A 21,512-nucleotide genomic window follows, 5' to 3' on the forward strand; every position below is an offset into this window, starting at 1 on the left:
ACACCCTGGGGAGAGGAGAAGGAGGGCAAGAGGCGCTCCCAAATCTCTTGGGTCTCTAAATAGGCAAAAGAAGAAAAATCCTCATTTGCAGAAGTGTCTCCTATATTTATAAGAAGCAAAGACGATGCTGGGATAGAAGCTGAGCTGAGCTTTTAACCAGCCAGATTACACTTAGCAGGAGCATTTACCTCTACCTCTAATCCGCCTGCCACAAAGACTTGCTAACTACTTCCCGGATTTAACTGGAAGGCTTGAACTCTTCCCACAAAGGAGAGAGTTAAGTCCGAGCTGGTGCTGAAGGGATGTGGGACCGGGATCAGTGCTGACCCGTAGGCACATCAAGTTTGGGATGGACATTTTAGTCCCAGACTCAGTTTTTTCCTGGCAAGCTGGTCCCATAGTCAGGATGGGCAGGAGAGGGACAGGTGCCGGGAGCCCCTCAGTGTGGCTCCAAAATCAGAGCCTGTGCAGAGCAAAAATTTGGACATTTCCAAGCAAAAATCACTGCAGCTTAAAAGCAGAGCAGAAGCAAGAACTCTGAAGGAGCCACCTGGCAGGAGCAGCCCCTCTTGTTTTCAGCTGGATTTCTTGCAAGAACAGAAAACACCCGCAGCCGGTGCTGGGTGGCCACGGCAGGCAGGGTGGAGGGGACAGGGTGCCTCTCAGCCCCCAGTGTCCCCTGTGTCCATCCCTTGATGAGTTTTCCTCCGTAAGATGTTTCAACTCAGTGCCAGGGAGAGGAAAGAGTAGAATCGCTAGGGGTTGCAGTGCCCCATTATGGGATTTCGGTGGGAGATGATTTTGTAGATGAGGTTCTTAGGAACATGGTTTAGAGGTGGACTTGGCAGTGATAGGTTCATGGCTGGACTGCATGGTCTTAAAGGTCTTTTCCAGGCAAAACGATTCTGCGATTCTATTGAAGCACAGGGCTCCTGCCTCCGCCGCACTTTGTTGGCTGCCGCCTGGCGCGGGGCTGAGCAGCGATGCCCAGGGCAAGCAGTGGGTCCCTCCTGCCCGAACTCACAAAGAGTCTCTGAATATCAGAAACTCTGGCTGTGCTCTGACATCCCCGCCAGCCACTGGCTTCCCAGAAACACCCTCCCAGGGGAAAACCTGGATTTCCCCTTGGAAACCAACAGCGGTGCAGGCTGGGGGAGCGGGAGGGGAAGGGGGGGCTGTTGCTGGACCACAAGTCGGAAGAGCCAGCCAGGTTTCCTCCCTCACCAGCAGCACTGAATTCACCGTGTCCCAGCCCTGATGTCAGCAGAAAATTAGCCATCCCAAATGGCCATGCCGTAACATCCCGTCCCTGCAGTAGCATCCTCACTCCAGCTTCTCCTCCCATGCACCCAGTCCCAGGTGACTGTGCCCCAAGGGGTCCAGCACACAGGTGGGGGGGCTCTGACTGGGGCAAATGGTTGCGTTTCAAGGCTATGAGGTGGCAAGCGGATCTGTGCCATCAGGCTGCAAAGAGCAGGAGCTGGCTATGGAGAGGAGCAGGTTTGCAGGCAGGAGGGGGTATGTGGAGGGGGTATGTCCCCCTGTGCGCAGCCCTGGCAGGGCTTGTGCCTGTGGGTGCAGCTCCACGGGCTCCAGTGTTAGACAGGGACCCCAGAAATGCTGAGAACTGGCCCTGACTGGGGGTTTCCAGCCAGCATGGAGGTGGGCAAGCAGGGTCCGGTGTGCATGCACGTGTGTGTTTGTGTACACGTGCATTACACACACCCAAGAACTCATCCCTGTGTCACCACTTGTATTCCTCACTCGCTGCCTCCCTAACAACCAGCCCACCAAATTTCAGTGCTTTCTCACAAAAAGCAGCAACACTTTTCCTGGGGGTGGGGGCAGGTGGGCAGGGCTAAGGAGCCCCCCGGCTCCACTCCTCCCGCCTGCGGGGCAGGGGCCAGCTTGGCTCCCAGAGCCCTGTCTGCAGGCAGGGCTGGTACGTTCACCACGAGCTATAGATGGCCCGGCTGCCGCTTACAGTAAATCTGAGTAAGTTGTTTTGGGTAGAGCATTTGAAGTCCCGCAGGCAGCAAACCGGCCGTATCCTCCTGGCACGATCACTTGCCGCAGGCGTCTCCTGTTTCCAGCACACCCCTTGGCTTTCCCAGCACCAACCGGCCGTGCGTCAGACCCCGTCATCGGCATGAAGCCGCTTTCCCAGGGCTTCCCCCACCTTCCCAGAGGCAGCTGATGTCTCCGCGTCTGCCATCACCCCCCTGCTTTGGCTCCGTGTGTTTAGGAAAGCCGGTGAGGAAGGATGCTGAGGCACCCGGTGCTCATGGGCACAGCCCCCAGACTGCTCCCCGACCACCCTCTTGCTGCTTCTTTCTCCCCTCACTGCCCTCCGGCCATCGGCTGTGATCTCCAGTGGAGGGACTGGGGGATTTTTCTGCTTTCTTGGGTGAATGTGAAATCTTTGCCCCTGCAAGTGGCCAGCAGATGAACCTGAGTCGCCGCTCACTTGTTTCTTTAAGGGCTTAAGTGGGATTTACGTGGTGAAGGTGCCTGCTCCAGCCCTCTTCATGGATGGGCAACTCCAAACATCGGGAAAAGGCAAGATTTGGCTTAGCCAGAAGAGTTTCTCTGAGCCCTCAGGATCACATTTTGCATTTTTCTCTTCCTTACCCACAAAGATTTTCTCCCTACCCACTTGCTAAGAGAAAACCACTGGGGGTCTCATGTCACTGGGGACTTGGAGCTGCAAGGACTGTCCCGCACCTCACTTCTCATTGCACCCCGAGTCCAGAGTGAGGGGAGGTACATGCTGGTGAGAGATTTAGCCCTGTCTGTTGAATGATCAAGAAGCAAAAAGTGAGCAAGGCATTAAGTCTCCCAAGGACAGATCACCTCCCAGATGCTGAGCCCTGCCACCCCTGACCCAGTGGCCCGGGGACATCGTCCCAGCGCAGCTCTGCAGCTCCAGGCTGCCTTTTGCATTCAGCCCAACCCTTCCCAGCACAGGAAAGGATGCACAGCAGACACAGGCAAGGGATTTTCCAGGAAGAGAGACAGCTCCTAGTCTGGTTTTTCAGAAGCAGGCTGCAAGCTTGTGAATCGGAGGTATTTTTCAAGTTGGTTCCTGCAGTGAAAGTGATCAAATAATTGCTTATACGCCCATCTGGCCCAATGGCTCATGCTCACAGAGCAGAAACTCGCTCTCAAGGCTGCTGGAATGTGGCTCCCCTGTGATGCTATGGCGTGTTTCTAAGAGGAAGGTGTTGAGGCCACGGGTGCCTTCCCAAGGCAGAGCCACGCCGCGGTCCAGGTGCAGTCCCAGCCAGTCCCTGAGCCACATTCATGTCACTGTTCTCTCCATGGAGCCACAGGAGGGTTGTACCTGGGAGCTGGTTTTCTTTCCCCTGTTCCACTTGCCCAAGAGGGTGCTCCCAGCATCTTCTCCACCCCTTGTCCTCTCCTTCTCCCTCCCACCACTTTGCGACTCATACAGCCCATGTCAGGCTCTCCTCACCCCCTCGTGCACCCCGTGATCGAGGAGGCATCTGGAACAACCCTGCTGCTCTGAGTGAGGATGGAGGACACACAACCCCATGGGAAAGTCAGGGTATCCCAGTGGCAACCTCCTCCAGCCCCAAAAGTGACGATGACATGAATGTTTCAACTCAGACCAACCATTTTTTTCAGGGATTTGTAACCTCTTCTATTGTGTTTTTCTTTTTCTCTCTCCTTTGGGGTTGGAATCATTCTGACTTTGTGCAAAAACCAACTCTGAAGTGCTCAGGGAGTGGAAACCTCTCATTAGACTTTTGAAAAATAATATTAATCTTCCTTGTCCTTTTATGACGAGCTCTCTCCCCAATGGCTCAGGGCTGGAGGTAGGCATTTGATGTGGAAAAAGCCCTTGCTGAAAGAGCCCCTTTGATGTTTGATTTTCAGAGGGTCAACTCCAAACCAACTGTGGGGGCACCAGGTACCGGTGGGGCTGGGACCCAAAGGGTGCCCAGGAAGGACATGGGGCAAAGGGGAGGTGCTGCCAGGCCAATCCCCTGCCTGCCTTCCACTTATCTGAGCAACAGGCAGGTGTTTCATGGTTTTCAGAGGCAATAAACCCAAAGGGATTCCCATTCATGAAAAAATTCATGATGTGCATGAGCTCAGTGTGTGTGGAGCTACGGGCAGGTTGGCCAGAGCACCAAAGACCCACAGGCACCAGCAACCCCATCCTTCTGCAGGGACACTTTGGGACCAAGCCTCTGTCTGGGGGTGGCAGAGAGACTGGTCACCCATTTGCCTCTTCCAGTCTCACACTGGTCCTATCTCATAATTTAGTGTTTTTGGTATCCACCAGCTTTGTCTTCCGCAGTGCAGCAGCAAGCTCCTCTCCCTTGCCCCTGCCTCTCCCCCTCCTACTGTTTTCTCTCATTTAATACCTCAAAGCACTTTTAAGAGGCCATTCCTCTGGGAGGTACCACCTAAAACAAGGTTGTATTGTGTACATTTGGTCAAAACCAGATAAGAGCTTCCAAGTGCTGGGCGAGTAGAGGTGGCTTCTTCAGGTGCTGGCAGCTCTCACAGAGCACACAGTGTTCGGGATGTGTTAACCCACCAACCAGGATTTGCATAGGTACAATACCCCTCTTCACTTTCTGGCAGGTTCTTGGCCTGAAAATTGTTGTGTTAAACCTCAGACCTGTCTGTTAGCCTGGTAATCAGTATGGTGCTATTTATTCTGTCTCTCACCTTTTGTTTTGGGAGACAATAAAGATTTCATGCTTTGTCAGCAGAAGGCAGGGCAAGCGCTCACCCTTTGGGGTGTCCCACTCCTCCGGGAAGCCGCAGGCACCCAGCGCTCACATCCAGCACGTGTTCATGGCACTAAGATGCCAACCTTTTGCCCTTTGATCTCTACCAACCTACGTGTTATAAGAGAGATACAGCCACCTTTTTACCCAAAAGCTTCAGCCTCGGTAAAATCTGAAAATGTTGCAAGTTTTGTCTGATCCTCAAGGAACAAAACTGGCGAAATCCTGGACATGAGCACTGTGCCAGCACAGGCCAGCCCCAAGACATGCGCTTAGGAGGTGGGGGACCAGCCACAAATGTGCTGCACAGTCCCTCCATTCACGGGCAATGAAGCTGATGCCTTCCAAATGCTCTGGATTTGTTGCGTGTTTGTTGCCACTGCAGCCGGGACTTGGTGAACCTGTCAAATTTGGGGGCTTGATGGTGAGAAAGTCCCATTCGGTGGTGCAAACTGGCTTGGTGGTTTGCAGGGACGAGGGAGGCGTTTTCCTGCATGTTTCTAGAGGATGCCCAGGACTCCAAAAGGCAAGTGGGGCAGCAGAGACATCGAGTGAGGTCTCGGTGCCCAAGAGTTTCACTTCCACTCCAGGAAATCAATATTCTTCTCTTGGGAACCCAGCATTATTCAAATGAATTTCCCCTTCAGGTTTGGAAATTTTCATCAGGGAAACAACCTTAATCTAAAGGGCAGAAAAAAGAAAAAAAGGTCTTAAAGAAGCTAATCTGGAAGTTGTCTTTGCTCTCTCAGTCCACTGCCTTGGTTGGACGAGGAAGGAATCATGTTCATGTGCTGGTTTTTGAATGATTACCCTACACAGCACTGCTTGTTTTATTGCCCCGCTTAGCGTTCAAGGCTGTTCTTCTTGCACTTATTTACTGTTAAGCAAAGCAAGCCAGGGAACATGATCTCCAAAGCAAATAGAGCCATGTTTCCATTTGGGAAAACTTAGAGGGAAAGCACGTGTAGCTAAGCAACAATGCACGATGGTAATGGGTCCTTTTCCAAGGCATGAACTGCATGTGGATAACTGCAAGGAAAACAACGCCGGCCAACATGCTGCCGACGTTTGAATTCTTGGCCTAAGCGATTAATAAGAAACGAGATGACTTTTCAATATTCCCTGGGTTGCTATGGGTTTTTTTCTCTGGCTTTGAATCTCCACCCAAGGTTTTGGGTGGAAGTCTCTGTTACCGCGGCTGGGCAGAGCTCTGAGTACCGATGTGTCACAGCGAGGTCCCCTGGACACAAAAAGCCAGGGAAGGGAACGGGGACAGGGGAGTCCCGTGGCAGGACTGAGGACCCAGCCATGAGAAACATCCTCCTGTTTGGGGTCAGAGCAAAGCTGGCGTTCAGCTTGTGCCTCAGCACCAGAGCTTAATCTCACCCCTTCCTAGCAGTACCCAGGGATGGCTTTGTCATTTATCCGCCCTGGGAAACTAGATAATCTCTGCTGCAAGAGAAGGAGGGTGTTTTCTTACCATGGGGTAACGTGTGATGGATATTCAAGGATGCTATTATTAGGATAACACTAGCTACGGGATCATAAAATTGTTTGGGAAGCCAGAAGCAGGAGAGTTTTCTGGAAGATAAACAGGTGGTGTCAGATTTGGCCAGGTGCATGACATCCACGTGTCCGTGTCATGCAGCTGCTGTGGGTGAAGGGATAGGGAACCCTTCAGCTTTGCATCCCAGGGCAGGAAAAATATTGTGTTGTGGGTTTTGTTTTTTGTGGGTTTTTTTTTCATAATAAGAGCAAACGTACAGAGTTGGAGTTTTCCATTTGCAGAAGTGACCACTCACTTGGGCTTATCCAGAATTCCTCCTACTGGGAATGGTGCCACCTTCTAACTGGTGCTGGCAATTCAGCCCGATGGTCACCAAGTGGGACGGCAGCAGGACAGGGACAAGACCTCGCTCTTCCTAGACCCGCCGTTGATTTCCTCTTCCTGCCGCCTGCATCACTGGCTGTGATCAAAACACATGCTGCCATGTTTATTAAAGAGAAAGAGTTATTGCAGGAAGGTATTGGGATTATTTTTTTCCTCCGTGAATAAAGTTCCACAGTTCCTCTTAAAATCAGACCTGAGGAATTTACAGAGTGGTTATTGTACATTCCTTGGAAAAAAAAAATCTGAGCAAGTAGTTCCAGTGCATTAAAGCAATGAAGAGAGGAAGTGAAAAATATTTTAAATTCCTATACAGTGTTACATTTCAAAAATGTCCTGGTTTAAGACATTAGAATTGAGAGGGTGCCTTTTTTCTCTCTTTTTTTCCCCCTCTAATTTCTCCGAACTTGTTACAAGTCTCCTTCCATTTTCCTCCCCATTTCCAAGCAACTCAATAGAGAGAGGCCTGGAACGATGACAGAGATGCGAAGTGCACAAAGGGACCACAAAGGGACCAGAGTGTGGTCCGATAATTCTGTAATTGGAGCTGCTCGAGGCAAAATTTTTTTCAAGCCAGTGTAAATGGGGATCGCTGAAACCCTTAACAATCAATCTGTCAGGCTGCTTCTTTAATGGATTGCTCTGTTTAACTCTCTCTGTCACTGGCAAGATGACAAGAAGAATTAGTGTACTGGAAAATATAAGGTAACTGGCAGCTCCCCAGCCCGGTTCCCCGGCCCCGCAGACCTCGGGGTGCCGCAGCGCTGGAGCCCGGCTCACCGGCTGCTCTGCTGCCTCTGTGGAGCAGGAGGACGGGAGGTTGCAACCTCCTGCCCTTGCTAGGGGTAGGGAGACCTGCCAAAATACCCTGCGGCTCTGCGACTGACACAGTGTGTGGGGATACGGGGGGTCCCCCCCGCCGTGGCTGTGGGGTCCCTGCAGCACTGTGTGCAGCTGGCTGCAAGCTGGGATTGGGGTGGGAAAGGACCCAAGCATCCCTCCAAGGCCAAATCACAAACCTTTCATCAGCTGCAGAGTGGCTTTGTCTTCTGTTTTTACACCATAGACGCTTTATACTTTTTAAGCATTATGGGTTAATGTCGGTCTTCTGGGGGTGCTTGGTGTAGGGTGGGAGCACTCGCCCGTTAGAAAAGATGCTTTCAGTGTGTGCGTGACCGTGCGTGAGCACACGCGAGCGCGTGCAAGTGTGCGCTGCTTTGGAGATGCTCCGACACCTCCATTGTTCACAGCCAGCCTCTGAAAATTTGGCAGTGACGGTGCCCCGAGGCTAGAGATGTACCTTTCGCTTTTCCCATGAAATTCCATTCTGGTTTGGCTGAGTTATAAAAAAAAAAAAGAAAAAAAACAAGTTTGAAAATCGCCATTTCCCTTCTGCTGCCTGCATTCCTCAGGAAAACTTTGGCAGCCTGTCAAAACAATAACTGAACGTGAACTTTCTAAAGAGCTGGCCCGGTGCTGTCTGCCAAAGCAGCAATTCAGCACAGCTCAGCGCGGCGTGTCCTTTCCCTCACCCCCCCGTGCCCACCCCCTCGCACACCCATCCCCGGGCACCTTCGGCACAGACGTGTCCACCCCGGACACCCGTGTGCAGAGCACAGGGCCGGCATTTGCTGCCTGGTGGCAAAAGCCACACACGGCTCCTCTCCCCTCGCAGGTGAGCGGCTTCTGCTTCCAGCCCCAACTGTTATTCCTGCAATTTTGGGGGGAGAAACCTCTGGAGCAGGGAGGACAGGCCAGTCCAAACCTTGCTGAGGAATACCTCAGGTCCAGCTGCAATAACCTAAGTCGTAGACATTTATTGAAAACATTTTTTTTTGGTTGTTATTTCCTATGTTAAAAAAACATTGTTTACAAAGCAAAGCCAAGTCCTTTTAAGTTAGGAAATGCCTCATGTATGATTCCTTGCAAGCTCAACTCTGTGTATGCGTTGTGCTACAACCTTCGCGTACGTGAGCCCCTATTTTGACCTCTTTGCTTGTTGTGTGGACACAGAAGGGAAGAGGGCATGAGCTGCTCCGACAGCTGTAAATAAGACACTTCCTAACACTGAAGTGTTTCATTTGAATGTTTTTGCAGACCACATATTATTCTTTAATACAGGTTTTTAACGCAATGTATAATTTTCAAACCAAGGCACCCGACTTCAGCACACTTGCCAGAGTTTTTTCTCACCACAGAAATGCGGCTGCATCTGGGGTGGAGCGAGGCAACCGTGTTGCAGCCTCTTAGGACATAAAATGACTCTAAAGCACAGAGGAGACGGCACAATCCTGGTTAAAAGCACCCATTACATTTCACATGAAGGTGCAGGAGGATCCAGGGAAGGAAAGTGCTGCTACTTTGCCCACGCAGGGGTTAATACTCTAAATATTCAGGCAAATGCTTTGTGGTCCTGGGGTATTTTTGAGATTCAGATTGTAGAATTCAAGGGAAAGACGGTGCTTGTGCCTTTCCCAAGCTGCCAGCACCGCGTTGGTGCGGGATGACAGGATGAACCTCTGCCTCTCCCACCACCTCTTCTCCTGCCAGCAAGCCCCAGGTTGAGCTTGGAGCACTGAGACCCCAGAGGCAGCATCTGAGCCAAAGCAGGCTGACCCTCCCCTCGACTCCTCGTCACCAGGAGGTGAGAAACAGGCAGGAATAATCCGTTAACTAAACCAAACGGCTGTGACTGGTTGTTCTCGTGCAGTTTCTTGCAAGATGTGGCCACCCCCATGGGAAGCTGGCCACCAATTACGGCAGATACTCCACAAATCCTGGTGTCTGTGTAATTTCGTGTAGCCTTTACTGCCGGCTGGGGAGTCGTCCTTTCCGATGAGAATGCAGCTCTACCTTCTACAAGCTCCCCTCCAGCAGGCCCTGAGCTTGTGCTAATGGTGAAGCCAATATTTGCATCTCGGGAGTAGCCAGGAGTCTCCAGTCTGCCCCAAAAATCTCTCATCATTTTCGTGCGTTTGGCTGGCAGCACGGTGGATTCAGCCCCCCTCCCTCCTCCACCCCTCCAACTATAAAAGCCTGTTGTGGCCTACATTCAGCTGTCGGATATCACATTATCATGGCTCGGCAAAGAGGAAACCAAGCAGTTTGGCACAAATGGCTTTTCTGTGTTCAGCCTGTTCCAGCGCGGGTGCATTCGGCTCCTCCTGAAGCACATGGAAGCTCTCAAAACTTCAATATTTAATCTTGCCTTGAAATGCAAATTGTCAGATCCAAGGAAATGAAAGTGAGCAAATGCATGGCCATCAATGGGGGATGTCATTGGGGAGGCAGCAGACGCCGTGTTCGCCTCTCTGCTGGCGCAGGGCTGCAGGGGCTGCTCCTCACCAGGACCCTTTCTCAAGCACTGTGCCCCCTGGTAAAGCATTGTCATTATCGCTGTTGTTTTATTCCAGTGTTTGAATGTCTCGACTCGCGTTGATCTAGTGCTCTGCCAGACCTTGAGCATCCCTGAGCGCTCGGCGTGCTCGTGGTTGTGCTTCTGTTCTCCAAGGGCACTGCTGTGACACTGGATGCTCAGACTTTGTGCCTGTGGAGGACAGACAGACGGGCAGAGGGGATTTTGCGGTGTGTAAGGCAGCACATGTGCCTCCCTCTCCCCCGCCGCACGCACATGCACACAACTGCTCGCCCCTATTGCAAGGCAGGTGGTGTGGCAGGAAAGGGAGTGCCCCATGCGTGCGTGTTGGGAGCCAAGTAATCCTGGATATATTATAAGCACAGTTTTGAGAAATAAAAATACATTAATATTCTGTTCTCTGAAGGCATTACCCTACTGTTTACCATTACACACAATCCTTTGCCTTAAATTGCATTTTTGATTAAAGCAGCAATGAGAGAAACCAGTGCTAATAACAAAATGTATTCTGCTTTAAATCACTAAAGCGAAAACATCAATAAGCTGTAGCCATCAGTGCCGCCATGAAAATGAAGGCAACCACCATGGGAAACAGCAAGGATGAAATCCACTTTGCCAGCATAAAAGCCAAGTAATTAGGTCTTATGTGGGTGGAACTTATAATGAGGTGCAGGAAGGGGGAGAAAGAATTTCAACCCTCTCTCCCTCCTTCCCCCCCTGCTAGAGCTGCTAATCTAAGTTTGGGGGCTACGGTAGCGATGGCAGCCCCAATTCTCAGCACTGTGGGGTCTGCAAAGAAGCATCTTCCCATGCACCAACCAGCCAGCCCTTGCGGGGCTGCTCTGCAGCCCTGTTCTGTGCCCCATCCTTGGGCAGCGGACAGTTTGTACCCCTGGTACCAACTTAGATTTTGCTGGGAGGGAGGTGTGCTTTTGGAGGGGCATTTCACTTTGAGCAAGCTTGAGCTGATATATGGTGTCAGCCCAAGAAATTTAATTTAAAAATTAGAAAAAGGAATCGTATCTGGCTCTCACGGATTAATCAGTCCATGGATGGGGATATAAAATTAATTTATCTACAGTGAGTTATTTGAGTCAAAGCCCTGTGCTCCTCTGCAGCTGTCCATCCCTCAAGTCTATTACTGGAGCAGTGCTGCTCTCAATTGCTTGCCATGGAAGTTGTGATATATCAGCAAAGTTCAGATTCTCTGTGCCCAGCTCTTCGCACATACTCTTACGCTGGGTATAGCATTTCAGTTATTCAGTGTTGCCATCACCCTTCAGTTCACCTAAGACAGGAGAATGTTTTCAGGAGCTGTCTACCTAGTGCTAGAGCAGGAGAAATTATTCATAACTTACTCTTCCATGCTTTAAAATGCAAATAAAGCGGACAATTTCAGCGCTGGGTTTTCTAACATTCCCTGACATCCCCACAGCAGATCAAGATGCTTGTCCCTCCTTGTGCCCGCAACACTCTTTGGAAGTCTCTGGAAAGGGCTTTTCCTTAATCTCTCAACAACTGTCATTTTGCCTTTCTTTAAGTACGCCTGGCTGCGCTAACACCAAGGCTGGCTGCCGAGCTGGCTGCCTTTCTGCCTCCCGATGGTGCCTGCGGGCTGCGGGCTCAGAGTCTGGCCAGCCGCAGGCAGGCTGAGGTTCAGCTTTGGGTGTGTTTGCAGCTCAGATTGATCCCCAATTTTATGAAAGGCAGCCACCCGGCTGGGTGCCTTTTCCTCTGCTCCCCCCACCTCCCGCCCCGGTTATGTCACTAGAAGGAGCGCTGGGTTTCCCGGAGGGTCACACTCCCGTTAGCAGATGGTTATGGCACCCACTGAAATGCTCAGGTTGCAATTTGCAATCCACAGGACCTGCAGAAGTCAGGCAGTGGAAGGGAACTCGTATTTTGGGCAACAGGAACAGCAGGGCACGCAGTTGTGAGGTGGTGCAGCTGGGTCGGTCAGCCCAGGCCCCAGCCAGGGACGGGGACAACGGCTCTACCGGCAAAAGGCCTCCTGGGCCTGTCCCTCAGACCCCATCTCAAAAGAGGGGCCGGCCCTGGCTGCAGCGTAGCTGCGAGGCACCGGCCCGGGGGTCGCGGCCCCCCGTGGGTGTGGACAGGGGGCGATGCCCCACCGGTAGCGGTGGGGCCGGCTGTGGCGGGGATCGCAAACCCACCCCCGGACCTACTCCGGCCGGAGTGCGGGGCCCGGCTGCCCGTGCAGCCCCTCAGCTCCGTCCCCAATCTCCGCCTCAGCGCTCGCCTTTCTTTGTCCCGCTTAGTAACCGGGGCTCCCAACCAATCGTCATCGAGCCGGCCGGCTTCGCCGCCAGCTGATTGGGTGGGCCGGCCGGAGCTCTCTGCCAATCCCGGCGTTCGCTGCTTCCTCAGACAAAGACAGCAGCTCTGGCAACTGGGCTCGACTCCCCCCGCCCCCTGCGCGTGCTCCACGGCAGCAGCCCCTTGGCGACAGGCCAGCCGAGGGACCTACCACCTCCCCTGCCCGCCTCAGAAGAGGGGGAGATCGCTAGAAGAAGACGGAGAGAGAGGCGGCCGCAGTGGCAAAAGAGAGCGGGGCGAAAGTCAGGAAAGTGTAGCTCTGTAGTTTGTGCCAAGCTTTCTTCCTGAACATGTCTCGCCGGCACGAAGAGAGACGTTTTCCCCTTCTGTTTGTGGGTTGTTTTTTTTTCCCACCCCCACCTCTGCCCCATGGAAGCGCCCGCTCACACAGCGCCCTCCCTCCGTCCTCCTCGAAGGGGTTAAAAAGCCGGCGCGAAGCCCCGCCCCCCCGGACCCCTCCCGCGCGGCGCCGGGGGGCGTGGCCTCGTCCTCGGCAAGAGGCGGTTGGCGACGGTTGGGCCCCTCAGAGCCTCTTAAAATGAAACCGAGCGGGGCCGGCGGAGCCGCAGAGAGCTCGGGGCTGCGAGCTGCTGGAGCCGCCCGGGGCCGCCGCCTGCGCCGCGCGGGGCTGCCAGCTGGGCACGGCGGGCGACGCTGCCGCGGGCTGCCCGCCCAGCGCTGAGCTCAGCCGAGCCGGCGGGGACCGCGGGCCGAGCGGCCCCCAGCGCTGCCCGCCCCGCTCGGGCTCCGCACCCGCCGTTATTGTTGCCCGCCGCCCCCTCCCTTCTCCTCCGCCGGCGGAAAGAATTCATCCAAGAGACCGACATCTCCCCTTTTTGTCCGCTTCTCCCCACCCTCCCTCCCCTTTTGTGCGGGGTTTTGTTTTGCTTTCAGACCGGTGTTTTACAAGTATCCCGAAAATGGCGATTTTTAGAGAGAATTCAGGAAAGTGGCTTTTCTGTGGAAAGGTGTCTTTTTAAACAAAAAGAAGCACTCTGTCTTTATTTATCTATATAACTACCTATCTTAGTTCCTGCAGGGCAGCTGCTGAGGTTGCTCGTGTGGATTTTTTTAATTAATTTTGCGATTTTTTTTTTTTTTTTTTTTTTTTGGCCGTAAGTGTTATTTTAGAACGGCGTGGATTCTTCTCGGGCTTTCCCCCCCTTCCTTTATATATATATATATATATATATTTTCCCCTCCGTTAAAAGCCGCGCAAGCCAATCTCTTATTTATAAACCTGCCGGGACTTGACTGTCGCGATGTACAACACGGTGTGGGATATGGACCGCGATGACACGGACTGGCGGGAAGTGATGATGCCCTATTCCACTGAGCTGATATTTTACATTGAAATGGACCCTCCAGGTAGGGAGCCGAAACCTGCCCGTGTTCCCCCCCGCCTTTCACTCCTACCTTCTCTCCCCTCCCTCCTCCTTGCAGACTTTTCCCGTTGGGAAAAGGAGGGGGAATGTATGGGGGGTGGGGGGGGTGTGGAAATTATCTGTAGTTAAACTTTGATGCCTGCATAAACTTTGCAGGGACTTGAACCCGCTGTCTCCTGGGCTGAAGTATTTTAATATTGTTTTCTGGGGGAGCTGGGAGGATAGCTGCTATTGATGGTGCCCTTTGGGAGGTGGAAGGAGGCAGGAGGAGAAGAGCTGCTCGCAGCCCCTCTCCCGAGTCTCCTTTTTTTAAGTCTTTATTGAAAACCATATTTTTCGGCTATGTTCACTTCTAGAGGAGCGTTTTTATTAGCCTCTTCACCTGTGTGCCTTTATGCGCCTGTAACACTTTGATGGCAGTGATTTACCCACCTCCGTTCACTTCCAGTTTAATCGCTTTTACAGGCTCTGAGACCCGTTTCTCCCCAGCTCTGTTCCAGCGTTGACAGATGAGGTGTGTGGTGGCTCTGGGTGTCGGTGCTGGGGGATAATACTTGGGAACAGGCTGGAATCCATCCCTGAAGGCACTGTTACTTTGATAACGTTTAATAACCTCATTCAAAAGGGTTTGGTGCAACTTTTCTTTTTTCCCTGATGGATTGCCCATACTGAAAATGAAGAAATGTGTTGTCTCCTCACTTGCCTGAAGTTTTTAGATAGGACAGAAAGTTTCTTTTGTGTCTGAAGAGTGCAGGAATGCTTATGAAGAGAAGAGGTTGACCCTTTTTTTGGTCGTGAGTTAAAGCAAGCAATAAATGGATACTGCTGAAACTGTATCTATACCTGTATGAGTGTAAGAGGCTGAGGGCAGTAAGATAATTGAAGATCCTTTATGTTCTCAGGTCTCTGATCTGTACAGCCAGAAGGTACAGTAAAATATGCATCAAAAAAAATCTTAGCCTGCAGAGAATTTGGTAGCAAATAACCGCTTCTAAGTGGTGTCTTCTGTGTGGCTTGTACTGTTAGATTTTTGAAATGCGCTTTTCAATCTGTGATTGATTTGTGGCTTGTATCTCCAAGTGTGGTTTAATCTCTTTGTTTCAGCAGAGTGAGCTCTTTTTTTCTCTCCTTAGGTGTGTGGTACTTTAATTAAAAGAGGAGGAGGTAGGTGATCATCCTGAGATTTTTGGATCTTAAGGACCTGTATTCACTTCCTCTGGTAATTCTGCTTTTAAAATTGGACAGATCTCAGATGCACAATACTGGCCACTACTTGTTAAATTCTTGCATAGCTGACACTACCTATTTTTAGAAGTTATTCCTGAAAGCATAAAGTTCAATCAAATCTGTTTGCTTGCTTCTGTGAATTTCAGAGAGTATCTTTCTTCTAAATGCTTTTGATTTTAACAATTCATGAGGTTAGTAGTTGTATTTGCTTGTATCAAGCAAACAAAAACCCTAGTTCCATTGTAGGTGACTTAAAACATTTGTGGGTTTTTTTTCTTAAAAACAATTAAAGCTCCTTAAATGGCATAGTGTGAGCTGGCCTAACCAAACTCATCAGAAAACAACTTTTCAGTATTTCTGCAGGAATTCGACTATACAGCCTTTGGAAATTTACATTAATAAGCGATGCATCTGTCATTAATAATACCAGTATTTCCATCATGGAAGACGTCTAACCAGGGATCAAGGCTCTGCATGATCCAAACACCAGCTAGTGAGAGGACTTAATGTTACATGCTGATCCTCTGGAAAAGCCAGAGCTGGGAGTGATACATGGGATGGTCCCATGTGTTTGTCCTGATTTTGTAGCACTATAACTTTTAAATTGCAGGGGAAGGGAGAGAGAGCATGGCAGGGGAAGTCTGCATTTTCCTTGTGCAAGGTGGGGTAGGAACGCGTTTTCTGGACTGGGATGATAGGTCATCCCTAAGGGGAATGTGGAGGAATTTATTTGGAAGGCTGAAACACTCGGCATGCCTTGGGATAAAGTCTCTGCATTTGCACCCGGTAACAACCACAACTCCATTTGGCCTGCTTCCAACAAAAATTTGTGAAGGTTTTCAGTATAGCATTCCCCCGCACGGCGGCTGGAGTGCCTGAGCAGCTGAATGGTGGCAATATGTTTCCTCAGCAGTGCACAAACTAACAATATGTGGCAAGTGTCCCCACTGCCAAAAGAGGCAGCACGGTCTTTTGTCCGCAGAACTTGCGTGAAGAGATCCCTGGTTGGTCTTTATGCTGCAGCACTGGGCATGGACTGATACCAGGAGCCAAGTGTCTCAAATCGTGCATGACTGCTCTTGATGACATTTTAGTGCGTCTAAACTTCAGGCAGAAGACAAAAGCAAGGTGAACATAATGTGCAGTGTCACCCGTAACCTCTAATTCAAGGGTGGGGATACTGTTTCTTGTTAATGGCTGGTAGACCTTTAATTTATCTCGGCAGGCTGTCTTAATACCCACGTTAGTGTTGCCCAATAATAATGCAGAAATAAAATCCCATGATGGCAGGCAGCCTGCAGCGCAGCCACAGCTCCTGTCAGGCCTCAGTGCACCTGCACCAGCTCATCAGTGCGCTCCTGTTTTCTGTCTGGGGTTGTAGGTGTAAGTGGATGCTCAGAGCAGGTCCTGAAGCGTCTTTGCTAGAAGGCTTGCTCAAAAGCCCCAAAGTAATAAAGTTAATACCTCTCTCACACGTGAGTTTTCCCCAACTCCAGCAGAGGCAGGGTCAGGCAACAAGGGATTGCAAGCTTTCTGCTAGCTTTTAATCCACCCTAAACATAGGAGTGGGACAGTTCTCCTAAATAGAGCACTGGAATTAGGGATTCAGTTCTGCCAGCTTTGCAAAGCTCGCCTTAGAACAGTACAACTAATACAGGAGCAACAGTGGTGACAACCAGCAGGGCGACTCCTGTTACCTAGAACTTTTCCCTTCTGCTTGCATGTATAGATGCGTAATAAAATGTATCACTGGCATAAGGTAGGATCTATGTGCGGCAAATAATTGTAGGTGCAACTAACTAACTTTCAGTACCTAAAGACAAAACTGGAACCATCAGTTGCATATAGCTAATATAGTAGCTTCTAAATTTTCTAATCGGGATTAATTTAGAGTACTATGGCCATAGCGGCATCATATGCTCATTCTGGCATTAGGAAACTGGCTGTCAGGGGTTCATTCATATGTTTGTTCTTGCTGTCTGAAAAGACAAGGAAATGGGTTACTGGATTGAATTTAGTTTTTATTTAATTCCTGTTCAGGTCTGCAGAAGTTGTTACTGCCAGAAGTTTTTGAATGGAAGATGGTGAATTGACTACAAAAGTTACCAGAATAACTACCTATCTGTTAACCTGGTTCTCATTAGTAGGACTAAGTAATGTCTTTCCCTCTGTAGATCTGGGATATATTATCAGTAGTGTTGATGATAAAATGTGTAATCACTGAATACATTTTGTCACACTTCAATGAAAATCAGTAAGAGTGTTCCGCTGGGATTTCAGATACAGATGTCAGCAAAGATATTTGGCTCAACTACAAATTAGAGGTTAGTTCCATTTGTGTGGGTTATGAAGAAAGCCACAAGTTTAAAGTAGGCTTACTAATGCAGAATGGGCTCTAGGAGCAGATAACAGAAAAAGTGTTTGTCCTAAAACTATAAGGAAGCTACCACTTTGAAGCCTGTTAGGCCCAAATATGACCAACCGCATCTATAACTTGACCCAACCATTATTTTCCAAGAATATTACTCTTCCTTACCTCACGTGCTGACGCTTGCTGTAACAATGCTGTTGCTACAAAATCTTGTAATAATTAGGGGGGGGCAGCAATAATCTCTAGGCCGCTTAGTTTAGTCTACTTTGCAAAAGCAGCACTGCTGTTGCTATGAGTGAGACAAGTATTCAAGGGGAAAAGTGTATTTATTCATTATAGTTTCTATTTCCTTATATATAATTTGCAAACCCTTGTTTTAGGGAAGCGATACTATAATTGTAATTTGGAAAACATAGGGTTCTGATCTCAAGGGCAGTGTTTGCTCAGATGCCAGTCCTGCTGTATCATTATCAATGTTACAGTGGAAGCTGAATGTGGCTTCTCAAATGGGGTTTGTGGTGTGCAGTACCCAGCTGTAGGTGAACACTGCATGGCTATGCCTGACTGGTTTTCCAGCGGGAGAACAGATGCAAATTTTAATAGCGTTGTCAGTAGTGTCCTTCAGCTTATCTGAGCTGACTCCAGAAGCTTATCAAACAAAAGTTCTGCCCTTACACATCTTAAAAAAACAATAATGGTTCTACTAGTGCATGTAATTAAGACAGCAGCACTGTAGCAGCAACTGTCTTCATCGCAAATTTAAGTATTTCTGAAAGTCATGTTTCCAAAAAGCAGATGTTGGAGATTGAGAGTTTCCTTATTACAGAAGGGAAGTTTGTGCTGACTGTTTTGGGGAAGAGCAGGGAATAAACAAGGCTCAGTCACTTGTATTCTGCGTATCCTGGAAAATGATTTTAATTGGAGTTTCAGCTCTTATGAGAACAGGGATGTGAAATGCTTGTATTCTGTCCTTGTTACGCCTGGATTTCTCTACTGGCCTTTTCATTTAATGACTGCTGTAACCAGTTTTTGTTTCTTGATTGCATTTTCAGGCTTGCTTTTGCATTCCTTGCACTTGGTTCTCATTTTGATGGCTCTGTTAAAGAATATCACTCATCAGCTTTCAATTAAATACATGAACACAAAAAATAGCATCATTAATATAAAGTGAAATGAGGCTTTGCTTGAGATGGAAGAGCCTACTTTAAAAGGCTGACGTTTTTATCAGTAGGCTTTTGGATGATGTAGAAGTAGTTGGGGAGGGAAAGCTTACTGAAGGGAGTTGTTCAGCCCTGTGTTCTGTAAAGCTGTAGGTTCACGCAAACTAAAACATATAGAATGTTCTGAGAAGAAACTAAGCTCTTCACTATGTGTTTGAAACCAAATCTGCGGCAAATGCTATTTCTGCAATTGTTGTTCCAAACAATTGTCTGTATTGCAACCTGTACCTGACAGGAATTAATCATGGTGTTGCTTCCTTTGACCTCACCTGTTCAAAAGAAGACTCTTCTTGGAGTTTCCTTTGGGGAATATAGTTTTCTCAAGCAGCACAGTTGACTTCTGTCTTCACCATTGCTTGCATGATTATCTTATTCTAGAATGAAGCTATTTGGGCTTATCTGTGCTCTACAGCTTGGGAAAACACAGGCATAGCTGGTCATACACATCTGCGCCCAGTACTAAAAGCAGTTGGGTGCCTTACATCATCTCATGCTGGTTGTTTAGTGAGTCACTTTTTGGGCAGAGAACTAGAGAACAGTGGAAACAGCAGCCTAAAGAATACTTTTATCAGCATTCTCTGTATGTATCAAAGCTTAGGCTTTATTATTGTCAGAAAGACTGTTAGCTATGTTGAAACAGGTTGCTATAAAACTTTGGCCCATTAAAGCAATAGGTGTGTTCTAGCTTGATTTTTTTGGAAACTCATTTTTGTAAAGTAGGTTGCTGAGTAATGTTAAAAGAACAGACTCTGCTCGTGTACTAAATGCCCCTATGGAAATGAGTCAGATTTTCTTTTTTCTTCTGCTTTTTGTCTTATTTCTTTTGACAGGTTAAAATCTGCGCGATAGTTAAGTAAGCAAGAATTTGCTTGTCCATATAATCTAAACTACAGCGTATGAGCTGGTGCTGGGTTCCCAAACAATGTGAGTGAATATTACCTCTTCAGCAGAGATTGTGTTTTCATTGTCCCGAATCTTTGCGTCCTCCACTCAACAGGCAAAGATTTTGCAACATTTTAGTGAATATATTCCGGTACCTTATGTACTCCTAGTTCTGAAGAAAAGTGGTTATATGCAGGGAGTTTTAGAGGAGTTCACACCGTTCAAAAGAAGCAAAGTGACGCCGGTTGTAGAACTTTCCTCAAAGGACCCCAGCTGCCCTGCTGGACACCGACCAGCTGCCTGGTGAGTCCTGATGCCAAAGCACAATGTTCTTTGAAGCTTTCTGGTGGCTGAACAGGATCCAGGTTCTCCTCTGACTTTCAGGCCAGCAGCACACTGGAGATGGCTTCCTTCCATCCAGCGCTCTTTTAAAATGAGATGAAATACTTCAACTCCTTCAACCTGTGACTGCTTCCAACATTGCTCCGGATTCTCTACCGGTTTTTGTCAACTGGAAAAATGTTATTTTAGTGATAGTTCATAGGAATGTTTCTTCTTCTAAAATCAGATATCCCCAAAGCTGACGCGTGGTTATTTGGGATAGGTTTGAAAAACACGGTGTTTCTCAGCCCAAAAATTTGTGGGTTTGGACAAATAAAAAACCCAATCAATTCAAATGCCCTACTTGTTTGTTCTTTTGCTAAAGAATGACTTCAGTTTGGGGTTGGTGTGACATTGGGACTCTTGTATTTGGGTCAGTTTTCTCCTGCAGTTTCCCATGAAAGAAAAAGATCCACAGGTGCCATTTTTTCATGGTTTTTACCTTCTGTAGCCTTATCCGAAATTTCTGCCTCTATAGGCCCTAAAATCAGATGCTGCACATGATCATCTTTGCTTTTGGAGGAATTCTTTCTTTCCTTGCATCCCTCCTCTCAAAAACACCCAAAACCAGAGTTTTGCAGTGGAGCCAGAGAAAAATTGCTGTAATGAGGGAATCTGCTGTTTGGGTGCGTTTTGAGTGTGGGCAGTAGGGTTTACACTCCAACACCCCAGGAAAATGTTTGAGAGATGAGATGTGGATGAGAAGTTCATTGACGACATTGTGTATGTCAGTTCTGTTGTCTGTCACGACCTGAATTTGTACCTTGCAATTAAATTTCCCAGGCTGTTAGTACTTGTGCTGCGCTTGCCCTGTGTAGTCACCCTGGGATCATGGTAGGAATTGGGACTGTTGGCCTCAGAGAAACTGCTCCCAAGTGTTGAATTAAAGTCTGGTGTTTGTGGCATCTTTAGTCTGACTCTTGTCTCCAAAAAGTCTCTTGAATGATACAAGGAAACTTGAACCAATGAGTTGAGTGTTTAAGATCCTTTCTGGTTTGAAGGGGACAGTACAGTCTCACTGATCACTTTTGGGAGAGTGAAAGAAGTCAAACTGCTGCTGTGAAATCGATTTCATTAAAATATTTTGAAAATCACAGTGTAGTTGAGTGAGAAGGTTGAATCCATTTCCTGTGTTACTCTTTTAGCTCTCAGCACAAGCAGGGGCTGTGTCAACTGAGTCCAGCTCAACAAATCCTTCCCTGCCTTGAGACTCAGCTTCTGCTGGGGGTACCGCATGGGCTGGGGCTTCTGCCTCAGTGGAGCTTCCTCCAAGATCAAGGCTCTTAGAACAGATGACGCATGACACAATGTACACCACTTTTCCTCTGAATACATTTTCTAACTTCAAATTTCTTCTGCGGCGTTGATTTGAAACGCACCTTTTGATCTTGATTTAGATGGCTCTCTGCTAGCAATTTAGAAGGTGTTGAAATATTTCTGCTTTGGTGACTAGAAAATAGTTTGACATAGCACAAGGACAGGTACTGTATAAGGAACGATTTAAATACTGCTCTGAAAGGTCTGAGCTAGTGGCAAGCTGAAATAAAATGCTGCTTAGAGCAGCCAGAGTCACATGTATTTACAGCTGTATTATTATTATTTTTAAGTGGCTCTTGTGCAGCAAACTTCTCAGTAGTGCTGATTATTTCTGTGAATTTGCTCTCCTATGAGGTTTGTGC

General features: G+C 48.8%; 1 protein-coding gene across 5 annotated transcripts in view; it reads left to right on the plus strand.

The window, feature by feature from the left end:
* The window catches only part of PIK3R3 (phosphoinositide-3-kinase regulatory subunit 3), a 77,477-nt gene that overhangs the window by 32,299 nt on the left and 23,666 nt on the right, over positions 1 to 21,512 (plus strand). Inside the window, exon 1 of one of the 5 annotated variants that reach the window (XM_065841767.2) lies at positions 12,861 to 13,735. The exons of 2 other annotated variants lie outside the window; for them this stretch is intronic. In XM_065841767.2, coding sequence (XP_065697839.1) covers positions 13,630 to 13,735 — 106 coding nt within the window. In that variant the 5' untranslated portion in view covers positions 12,861 to 13,629. Of the gene's footprint in view, positions 1 to 12,860; positions 13,736 to 14,895; positions 14,917 to 19,140; positions 19,756 to 21,512 lie in introns of those variants that run through there. 2 more of the 5 variants (XM_071809909.1, XM_071809908.1) reach the window with 2 other exon arrangements.

The sequence above is a fragment of the Patagioenas fasciata genome, chromosome 6 (genome assembly GCF_037038585.1).
Source record: "Patagioenas fasciata isolate bPatFas1 chromosome 6, bPatFas1.hap1, whole genome shotgun sequence".
NCBI lineage: Eukaryota > Metazoa > Chordata > Aves > Columbiformes > Columbidae > Patagioenas > Patagioenas fasciata.